Raw genomic sequence first — 11019 nt, forward strand, 5'->3', positions numbered from 1 at the left:
CTGAGTGATTGTGACTTGGGTCTGGCAAGAAAAACATCTTCTACTAACACTGACAGTGCAGCTCTTTTATTGTGTTTATGCCCTTTTGGATGTGGCAATACGTCAATGAAGATGATTGTCCAAAGTCAAAGCATCAACAAAAACAATATTCAAATGCAAAGAAACTACTGTCTCTGCAGCTTGGTGAAACACAACAACACAATAGCTGATTTGAATATAAGTAATGACTCTGACATGGCAAATAGCCAATCGTGTTTCAGAATTTTAGGGTGGCCACTCCGCCACTGCTTCCACAGCGATTTAATTTGTGTCAGTAAACCTTGTGACACCACTGTGGTTTAAAGCTGTAAAACAATTAAACTTTAACAAATCACAGCGCAAATGCACGCTTTTTTATATGCCCTGTTATAATTCTTGGCATCGAAATTTTTTAACTCATAGCCAAACCGAAGAAGGCTACAAATAATGCATTACTTAATACTTAAAATAAAATATCTAAAATTATAAAAATAAATGAATTCTGGTTTTTACCCATTTCAGTCTGGACTCTGCTTTTGAGTTATAGTTGGGTATTGGAAAGTAGATTTACCTTAATAAATAACCCTTGCAAAGCAGCCAATTAGTGTTGTAGTTGGAAGTGATGCCAGCAGCAAGAAGGTTCTGGGTTCGAGTCCTGGAAGGGGGCTTTCCATGTCGGGCAATACAATTCTGGGTTCTTTCCTCTGTATTCTGAACCCTCCTCCTTCTTATTCCTCCTCTTAGACTTTTAGCTATTTACATCTAGCTGAACTTACAGCATCTGAAGTGTCCAAAGAAAACTGTGAAATATTAAGTTTAGAAAATGTGGGAAAATTAAAGACACACACGTGAGTTGTAACACCAGTTATTGTGGCTGCTGGTTATTGATAATAATGTAGACTACATGGGTAGATATTAGTGTAGACATCAAATTTGATCAATAACTTTTCAACAAAAGACAAGCCCAATATATATTTGTTTATTTCCAGACAATCTTTTTATTATTTATTTACACTTGGACAGGGGTTCCAAACTTTTCAGTTTGTGCCCCCCCCCCACAAAATAACGGTGCCAGAGACTGGAGACTCCTGTTGTCCTGAGGTGTTGCAGCTGCACACAATAACTAATAGGCTAATTAAAAAACCTAAAAAAGGCTACAAGTAGGATTCAAGTAATCTTAGTTCTTAGTTAGTAATGTGTCATATTTTCCCCAGACGTCATGGGGCAACAAAGTATTGAAATGCATGGTTTTATCTTAAAATTAGCTTCAGAATCTTTTTAAATTTTTTTACAATAATTGATCAAATGTGCCATTTTTGATAATCTAAAACGTATTTATTTTTGTGCAAGGCGTCTTGTGGGGATGTGCCAGATTTCTGGAATTACCGGCAATTGGGGCAGCCTGAGGAAATACAAAAATTGGCCTATTTCCGTGGCTGTCTGCAGAAGTATTCAAACTAAATATCAGCTTCATGAGAATAACGATAACCTAACATCTGAAGCAAAGTCCACGAGAACTTGGGTCACAAGAATAGGTCCAGACCTGTGCAATAAATCATTGTGCATGTACACAACACTTAGCTTTCTGAAAAAAACAAAAAAGCGGTATCAACTAAAAGTAGATAACAGCATAAATGTATTCAATAAGATACAAAAAAAGTGATCAATCATTTCAGGAGAAACACTTCTTTCTTAAATAAACATAATACAGATGGCTTACAATGATCTTCATGTATCTTTAAAGCTCCATAAGATGCTGTAAAGTCTTTGAATGTTGGTGTCCTGAATGGGAGGGATATAAAAAATATCTTTGGTGGGTTTTATACTCATAAGGCTAAACATCAAGATCATCATCCGGGTCCTCTTGGTCGTAGTCGTCATTGGCATCCGGCTCGTACAGAATCCGTCCTGAACCGGGGCCAGAGTGGAGCAGAGCACTTTTCCTGTTAGGGGGAAAAGGTCACAGCATTTTAAGGTTGCAGTACAAAGAAAAAATGACAGCAGAGGAATTCTACAACTGTGAAACATTTCTCACTTCTCTTTGCTGAAGACGAAAGGAAGAGCAAGTTTCTCCTTGGCCTCACGCTCCGTGTCTGACAGTCGAAGGTTAAAGGTCAGGTTGGCTGTTGGGTCCGCCTGAGGAAACAACAAAGGACAGTTTTCAGTGCTCCCATATCTGACACTTATCTTAATTCTATTGATCAGATTATTGTGAAGATAGATTTTGCTTGGGTCATATTGCACCTCCTTTTCCTCTGAGTCAGTCTGTTTGAGTCCGGGTTGGCTGGGCTTGCTCTGTACTATGACTGTAAGATCCTCTTTGATGCTGAAAAGCTCCTCCTACGGACCAAAACACAAAGTTATTGATCCTTTAACTCAGTATAGGAACACAGAATAAACAAATAGAAAAATCTGCTTACCTCTTGTATAACTTTCCCCGATTTTGAGCGTTTTGTAATTTTAGCCACTGCTTCCTCTCCCTTCATCCCAGGTGCTACTTGGATAACTGAAGAAGCCAAGTGACACACACTCCCCACAGTCCCACTCTGATGCATATCCGCATGCAGCAGACCAATAATAGCTCTCACAGCTCCCCCTAATGAAAACACAGAAAAAGGCTGTAAGAATGGGGGAATTACTGCAGAATTTTAAAGTTCCACTTAACTGTACTATATGTCACATTGACAAAAACATTCTGCACTTGTCAAACCTCCTTAATAAAATCTAAGAAAAACTCTGAAAACACACTGACACCAAAAATATATTTTGTCACCTTTTCTAAGCTGATGAAGAGTCTTGCAGACAGCAGGAGGACTAAGGTGTCTCAAGATCCAAGAAAGAGAGTCGATCACTAAGACAGTGGATTTGGAGTTTGCCGTTTGCTTGAGCAGATGTGTGAGCTCTTCCAAACAGAACTGGTGAACTGTGAAAGCTGGCTGATCAGTCCAGCCAAGGGGGTCTGAGTAAGCATTGTGAAAGTGGAGCCTGAAGTGCAGAAATCAAAGTAAATGGACCGTTTGATTAAATGGTTATGATTTAGATGATTCCTGATGACTTATTAAAATGCATTTTGTTTGATCAGCAGTCTAAAGCCCCTGAAAATACAAGTTACAAAGATTTAACAAGAAGAATGTAACTAGTGAAGCCTAATAAATTAACTCATGTAATGTAAAAGACAGCAGCTATTCATTTTAGGTTGATCTGACGATTGTTTCAGCAACAAAGTTACCTTCCAATGGCTGATCCTTTTAGTCCATTGCTCAGCTCTTCCACAGAAGCATCAAAGCCAAGAACATGGACAGCTTCCTCTCTACATCCATAAGTTAAGATGGGTTTCAAGATTGTATCTGAACGTATGCATGACTGTAACGCATTATTTTATAACACATACATGACCTGTCACAACACATATTTCTAGTTAATACCTGTTCAAAGCAGCATTGATGAAACTCTTTAGGAGGTGCTGACCAGAACAACTGGTAGAATCTACAAATGCAAACATGGATAGGTTGAATTTGTTGTAGGTTGTACTATTTTTTGGTTTCAGATATATCACTTCTGTTACTGTCCCCAATAAAGACAGAATGTTTGTCACTTTTAAAGCATTTACCTTGGATAATAAGAAACCCTCCAGAGTCAGCGCCGTGCAATAATTCAGTCAGCATTGTGCAACCAAACAAGTAAGTTGATTCACCACGTGTCAAAACTTCAAAACTCTGTAAAAACCAAAAAAGGGTTTTAACAGCAGAGGTATGAAAGCCTCTCTAAATATTAAATAGCAAGCACCTAGGAGTCGCATAAATATACATTATACAGGATGTTCAGCTTCCTCGGCTAAGTCCAGTGCTGCATGTGTCTTCTTCCTCTCTTGATTTACTGGCGGATTGCAACCAAGTTAAAAAGGTGCATACCGCCCCCACAGCACCGGAGTGTGTCACTTCAGGGTACCATTCTACATCATAATTGTATATAAGTAAAACAAAACCAACAAAGAGAAGAAAAAATAAATAAATACAAAAAAATAAAAAAAATAAAAAAATGAAAACAAAGAAATAATAATAATAATAATAATAATAATAATAATAATAATAATAATAATTATTATTATTATTATTATTATTATTATTATTATTATTATTATAATAAGCAGTACAAACAAAAGGGAAGATAAACATAAGAAAACAAGGTTAAAAAATGGACAATAATAAAGAAATTAAAATAATAATAATAATAATAATAATAATAATAATAATAATAATAATAATAATAATAGTAATAATAACACATATCTTTAGATAACTTTTTAAAAAAAAAACATTCTGGAAGACACCTCACGACCCCCATTTGTGTCTCGCAACCCCCCAGGGGGTCCTGACCCACACTTTGGGAACCCCTGTTCTACATCATGCAAACATTAAAGCAAATAACCAAACAATAAAAACAATTAAGCCACTTTAAAAGTAAACTTAAGACTTACCTTTTTAATCTAGCTTTTAATATGGAGTAATTTATTTTTAGCCCTGGACTGCATTATTTTAATTATCTTAATTGTTATTATCATTATTCTAACCATCATTATTTGAATCATTGCTTTAACATATATTTATCTTATTTAATGATTTATTTATCTATTTATCTCTTGTATTCACCCGATCTTGTTAACGCTACCTTATTTTCAACTTTTCTTTCCACTGTTACTTATTTTATTGATTTTACTGTATTGATCTTATTTTATTTTTAAGTATTCTATTTATAATCCTGCCTTTTATAATTTCACCATCGCTGTTGTTTTCTGTCTCTGTTATTCTGTTAAGCACTTTGGGCTGCACGTTTTTATGTATGAAAGGTGCTATATAGATAAAGTTGAGTTGAGTTATTGAGAAAAAAATAAAATAAATCAGAATCAGAATCAGAATCAGAATCAGAATTAGCTTTATTGGCCAGGTATGCTTGAACACATGAACACACAAGGAATTTGTCTTGGTAAACTATGCTCTCTTTGTACAAAGGCATAATAATAAGGCATACAAATAATAATACAAACATAACAATAATAATAATAATAATAATAATAATAATAATAATAATAATAATAATAACATCAACTATAAACACAAAAGAACAACAAATAGGCATGACTTATATGTACAGGCTAAAAATAATACAATAATACTGCAGTGGTGAGTAGTGCAGAGGTAGTTTTACATTATAACAGTATAGGTGATATTTAAATAATAAAATAAATAAATAATATGTGATTTATAATAATAATAATAATAATAATAATAATAATAATAATAATAATAATAATAATAATAATAATAATAAATACATTAGATTAATTAAATAAATACATAAATCAAATCACACGATGCAAACCTTTTTCTTTCAGTTAAACTAACAGAGCTGTCCAGTGCTGCATGTGTCGATAGTGATCTATAGTTGGCATGTTCAGGGTTTTGAGACAACAACTACATTTCCCATGAGCCCAGCTGGCTTCATAAACCTAAATGGGGATTGTAGTTTGGCAGCATGCGCGACCCTTGTCAAAGCTCGGGTGAACGATCACACAGTAACACTACGTTACCCAGAACCCCCCGCGCGAAACACTGCGCTGGCAGCCTCAAGAGGTTTCTGCCGCGCACCGAGACGACCGTGCGGAATAAAGTCAAAACTCCCGTCGATTTGTGGAAGAAACGAAGAAAAACTTCACTGGAGAAGTTCTCAGCATGGACCTACATGATCTAGCACTCGCGTTTACCTGAGTTGTTGTCGCAGTTGTGGCATATTTATCTACTCGGTTATATAAATGCAGTGACGAAGAAAAAGGGGCTTTAAGCGACAGAGGAATTAGTATTTTGTTAATAACGTTGGTTTGGCGACAGTTCGGGCGGTTTGTCCACTTATCCGCATAAATCAAGGGGGATATTTCAACTCAGACCCCCAAAGTGGAGTACACAGGACGGGTCTTTTCGGTCTCCCGCGTCCTTGGGTTGCCGCTGCTGCTAAAGTTGCCCGGCGGTAAGGTGAAGCCACGCCGGGGAACGGACCAGCGCGACGGCCGCTGCTCTCCGGCTAGCTTCTGTTTCGAGGATCGAGGCCTTGTCGGTGAGGCGACAATGCTTGACATAATGGCTGAGCACCAAGGTATGTTCCAACAGAGCCATTAGATACAAACTCAATTTAAAATCATCCTTATGTGGGTTTTTATTTGTTCTATGTTGTTGTTTAATGCACAGAAGGACGGCTAACTCTCTGCTATGCTTAACGTTTGTGTTGCGACTGGTTGCGTATGCTAGATCTAATAATAATACCACTTTTGTTTTCTTGTTTTGCAGCCTTAAAAGTGATCTTAAAGTTAGTATTTGTACTGATCTGATAGAAACAGCTAACGTCTTGTGTTCTCAGTTAAATTACTATTTAGTATACGCGCCGATCCAGCTTAGCAGAAACGCTACTAGCTAACCTGACTCTACCAGCTCACTTAAAACGCGCTTTAACGCACCACTTATATGTTAAATGAGCTCACATGCAAGCCACTTTAAGGCTTTTAATCATCCTCTCAAAATTAAAGGTTGACAATAAGGCTGATTTAACGCAAAACCATGCCAAATGTGAGCTAACTTTGCTAACGAGCCTCCCACTTGCATTTCGAGAAGCGACAAGCTAGCTTGATTAACTAGCTTTGCGATTGTTAGCTCAATAAGTTAACTTTGTACAATAATCATAATGTCTGTTGTAAGTGCAAACTGTTAAATATTCAAATACATGAGGAAACTCACTTTGATGGACACCTAATGGATCCTCAACATGTCTCAGTGGACGACGTGTTGTGTTAGCTAACGTTAGCAGGTAGCATTGAACAATACAAAACCACAAGTTTACAGTTCTGCAGTCGGCACATGGAATCCTGTTTAAAACGCTTTAAAAATAAATATTATATTGAACCTCTAATATCTTAACACACGCATTCTGCTGCCTCGATATGTCAAGACCTGTTTTAACTTAGCCACAAAGTGACACTGGTTGCAGTTCGTGTTATAGACTCATTCATATCTGATTATCTTTCATTTGAAGGGTATGCACTCGTATATATGAAGAAACATATCATAAAGGACTCTAAATGAAGCTCTCTGTGTTCACTGCTACCAACACAGATTAAGATATTGAAGCTATGGAGCGGTGTTAGCACGCTAAGGCTAGCTGTTAGTCCACATGTCTGAAGCCAATGCAGCCCAATGCTTCATAATCCTGTTTGTGTCTGTATAAGGATAAGCGACATGTGAATTTATGAAGTATTAAATTGTTTTTTTTTTCTCTCACAGATTCACTTTTGACGTGCAAAACGGAACCTTTGGTAAGTACTGTACATGATATTTTTCATACTACATTAGCAGTGGTGGACAAAGTACACAGCTTCATTGCTGAAGTCAAAGCACAGATACTCCTGATCAAATATTACTCCAACACAAGTGAACGGTGCTCTGTCAGATTATTACTTGAGTTAAAGAACAAGAGTACTAGCTTTGAAAAATATGTAAGTATTCAAAGTACTTCTTTAAAATTCTCCAAATGTGGTATTTTCACAATACATAAATGCAGTCAAGAATACATAGGAGTACATTCTGTTACATTATGTTTATTTAGAAACCATAACTTGACATCTCTAAAAACTATACCATGGAATAAAAACAGAAACTAAGTTACTCCAAGCACAGACAACTTAGTTTGAAATGTTCATCTGGAATGAAACAAATGTTATGTAGCTCAACACTCTTTCTCAGGTTTGAAACAGGGAGAACATTTAAAACATTATGTATCATTCTTCATTTCAAAAACCTCTAACATGGGCTGAAGATATGGCCCTGGGTGCTCAGGTGGAGAATTATAGCCATCATTACCACCTCTACATGAACTGCCTGATCTGAGTGAAATTTGCTCTGTGTTTGCTCCATGTTCAACCGTGGAGACGCACGATATACAGGTACGACTAAACCACTGAGACAAACAGAACTGCACAAACACATTTTACTGTCTTAGGGGTCAGATTTCAGAAAAGAGAAGGAAATCCATGAGCTGACTTCAAAGCAAAAGTAGTGAGTAACTAGAGAACTGATAGAAATGTAGTGGATTAAAGTAATAAGTTCCCCCCCAAAAATAATACTCAAGTAAAGTACAGATACTCAAAACATGTACTTAAGTACAGTACTCAACACATTTACTCTGTTACTGTCCACCACTGACAACATGTAAGAGGTTAGTTAAATAGCATTTTGTCTAGATGACTTTCATTTTCTTAAACCTTGGTCTTTGTTCTTTCTACAGCCCCCAGAGAGGAAAAAGAGGACTGTTGAGGACTTCAATAAGTTCTGCAGCTTTGTCCTTGCATATGCTGGTTACATCCCAAGCCCCAAAGAGGTAAGCTCCTATGAAATTTGAAATTTAGGTTTATGAAATGAAATGACAGCTATTGCCTTCTGTTATGACGAAATATCTCAATGTTTTCTTTTTGATGTCTTATAGGAGAGTTCATGGTCCCCAACATCATCCAGCTCTGCACACAGTTCAGGGTTGTCGGCTGATGGCGGTGGTGGAGGCAGCAGCTCCACGGGCAACACATGGGCAGATGGAAACTCTGACATCCACACCATCCACACTTTCGTCCGCAAAGCTCGAGCAAACAAGGGCAAAAATATCCGCCGCATGCACTCTGATAGCACTCTACTGGACAAGATGCGCCTGAAAGACTCACTCTATGATAGCCAGGCCAGCTCTAAGGCAGAGCGCAAGAAGGACAAAAAACTCAAAAAGCTGTCACTGGGTTCTGCCATGACGGCGGCAGATAGTGGCAGCAGTGAGGGTGAGAAAAGAGCGCGCATCAAACGCAGCAAAAACTCAAAACAGCCCAAACCCAAGAAGCTTAAAAGCTCGGCTGCTCAAAGCGAGACAGACTCTGAGGCACGACACACACACACGGAGGTACGACCTGACAGAGACGAGCTGACGGGGCTCCGGGGCTCTAACCCGAGCATGCAGGGCCTGGAAAAGATGCAGCCGGACGAGTCAATGAGGGACGCAGAGATGAGCTCCAGTGAGGGGGAGACATGGATTGCTGACGAAGACATCATGGTGGAGTCAGGTATGAATTTGTTTGTGTCCTCAACATATTAAGATGTCTGTTGGCATCAAACAACAACATTTTTATATCTTTGGTAATTCTAGTGCACCTGTTACACCTTTTTATCTGCTCCTTTTTGACTGTGTTCTTATTCTTTAAAACAGGGGATGACTCATGGGACTTGATCACCTGTTACTGTGGGAAGCCATTCGCAGGACGGCCTATGATCGAGTGCAACCAGTGCGGCATATGGGTGCACCTATCGTGCGCGAAGATCAAGAAATCCAACGTTCCCGACATCTTTTACTGCCACAAGTGCAGGGACACGCGGCGATCAGGAAACAAAAAAGACCCCTAGACGTGAAGAGGACAGGACGGACATTTACGCACTCCCCCCCACCCCCCCTGTTTATTGCTGTCCTCTTGACACTTGTTTTCATTGATGCCTACAGCCAAAACAGCCTGAAACATCACCTGGATGGCGACCGTATTGTCACTTTTTGGGATTTCTTTTTGACAATCACAACCATTCTTATTTATCCCTCACTCTTTTTGTTTTCTTTGGCTACTGTGAAGAACTGGACAGAAGGCAACAGTGACAGTGGAGAATCATTTCTTTTCTTCTTTGAACCTAACTCCTACAGTAATTGGCTTTATTGTTCTAGACTGTGCCGGTGGTGATAAGGTGCATTTTTGACTCGTATCTTTTTTTTTTTTTTTTTTTAAGGGTAGCGACAAATCAGTTCAAGTTTCATTTTAGTGTCTCATGGAGTAACATTTTCAGTTTAACTTTAAATCAATGCAAGTGTAAGAGAGGGAAAATGTCGCTCCTGTTATTTGTTACGAAGCTAGGTGGGCAGCTCCATTTTATTTCAGCCCTATTTTTACAATTTACTTCCGAGTTTGCATTTTTCCTTTCGGTCATCAGTGATGATCACTGAACCTTTAAAATGTAGAAACACTCACTCCTCTAGATTAAGAGATCTTTGAATTCATCAAATCTGTCAACATAGATTGTTCAGCATCCGCGATTACATATAAATTGCTCCGTTTCAAAATTGCACACAGACAATTATTTCGGCAGTGCACTTTCTAAAACCTCAAATACCATTCCCGGTGCGTATGCGGGTGGTATTCGTGATACGACGAGCCACAGCTAATTAACCTGTTCTTGATTAGCATGTAGTTTTCATGTTTGAGCGCTTAATGTTTCTCCCTGTCTGGCTTCTTTAACCAATCATAGCCATTTTAATTTTACATGAGCAACATTTACATTTACAGCTGTTAATTTTTGTTTCATGTGTGGTTTTTCCATGTTCATCTTAAAGGAGGGGGTTGCTGAAAGACTACAGGTTTAGCAGTGCTTTACAATATCAAGAGTGGCTCTGAGGCTCGTTTATGAATGGTTGTAAAAACTCTTAGTTTTTTTTCTGTTTCATGTAAACATTTATTTCTTAGCTTTCTGAGAGGCGGGGTTAGAGATGCGCCCGCGTCAGAGAATGGACGTAAGATTGTCTCACATGGAGAACAAAGTTTGTAGTGTACAGAAAATAAGTTGACGCCGCGTAGGTTTGTGGCATATGTTTATGTTGTTTGGTTTTACCATGTGCTTTTTTTTTTTCTTTTTCTTTTTGTTGGTGGGAGTGTCGGTAAGTCTCCAGTAGCAGTTGCACTCTCTCTCTACACCTTTAATTCAGTGTACATATCCTTTTCTTTGACAACTGTACATATGTGAAAGTGAAGAGAGAAAATACCCGAGCAAAATCTATATTTTCTGCAGTCTGATATTGTTTTCTTTAACTGTAGCTTGAAAAATAAAAGTCTTTGGGAACATAAAAGTGCATTTTGATATTGTTGTTCTGATAAAAGAGATACACCACAAA

The 11019-nt window shown here is 38.0% G+C and overlaps 2 protein-coding genes across 3 annotated transcripts; one reads left to right on the top strand and one right to left on the bottom strand.

The window, feature by feature from the left end:
• Positions 1–988: 988 nt before the first annotated feature.
• Positions 989–6910, bottom strand: elp5 (elongator acetyltransferase complex subunit 5). 2 transcript variants are annotated; one of them, XM_034676462.1, is made up of 9 exons: positions 6801–6910; positions 3629–3734; positions 3444–3504; positions 3248–3328; positions 2792–3003; positions 2439–2614; positions 2263–2358; positions 2054–2154; positions 989–1961 (listed from the first exon to the last, which is right to left on the bottom strand). In XM_034676462.1, exons 2-9 carry the CDS (start codon positions 3681–3683, stop codon positions 1853–1855), a joined length of 891 nt encoding a protein of 296 aa, XP_034532353.1. In that variant the 5' UTR covers positions 3684–3734; positions 6801–6910; the 3' UTR covers positions 989–1852. The 2 variants fall into 2 exon arrangements, with proteins under 2 accessions (XP_034532353.1, XP_034532352.1); XM_034676461.1 differs by lacking the exon at positions 6801–6910 and adding an exon at positions 3826–3946.
• Positions 5590–11019, top strand: phf23b (PHD finger protein 23b). Its single transcript, XM_034676460.1, has 5 exons — positions 5590–6165; positions 7344–7375; positions 8344–8436; positions 8542–9157; positions 9301–11019. Exons 1-5 carry the CDS (start codon positions 6138–6140, stop codon positions 9492–9494), a joined length of 963 nt encoding a protein of 320 aa, XP_034532351.1. The 5' UTR covers positions 5590–6137; the 3' UTR covers positions 9495–11019.

The sequence above is a fragment of the Notolabrus celidotus genome, chromosome 23 (assembly GCF_009762535.1).
Source record: "Notolabrus celidotus isolate fNotCel1 chromosome 23, fNotCel1.pri, whole genome shotgun sequence".
Lineage (NCBI taxonomy): Eukaryota > Metazoa > Chordata > Actinopteri > Labriformes > Labridae > Notolabrus > Notolabrus celidotus.

Coding starts and splice junctions, on each gene's coding strand:
- elp5 (XM_034676462.1), bottom strand. CDS start 3,683: ATGCTGACTGAATTATTGCACGGCGCTGACTCTGGAGGGTTTCTTATT. Junction 2,615..2,791: donor TCTTCATCAGCTTAGAAAAG/GTGACAAAATAT, acceptor TGTTTTCATTAG/GGGGAGCTGTGAGAGCTATT. Junction 2,155..2,262: donor CTGACTCAGAGGAAAAGGAG/GTGCAATATGAC, acceptor TTGTTTCCTCAG/GCGGACCCAACAGCCAACCT.
- phf23b (XM_034676460.1), top strand. CDS start 6,138: ATGCTTGACATAATGGCTGAGCACCAAG. Junction 7,376..8,343: donor CGTGCAAAACGGAACCTTTG/GTAAGTACTGTA, acceptor TTCTTTCTACAG/CCCCCAGAGAGGAAAAAGAG. Junction 8,437..8,541: donor ACATCCCAAGCCCCAAAGAG/GTAAGCTCCTAT, acceptor GATGTCTTATAG/GAGAGTTCATGGTCCCCAAC.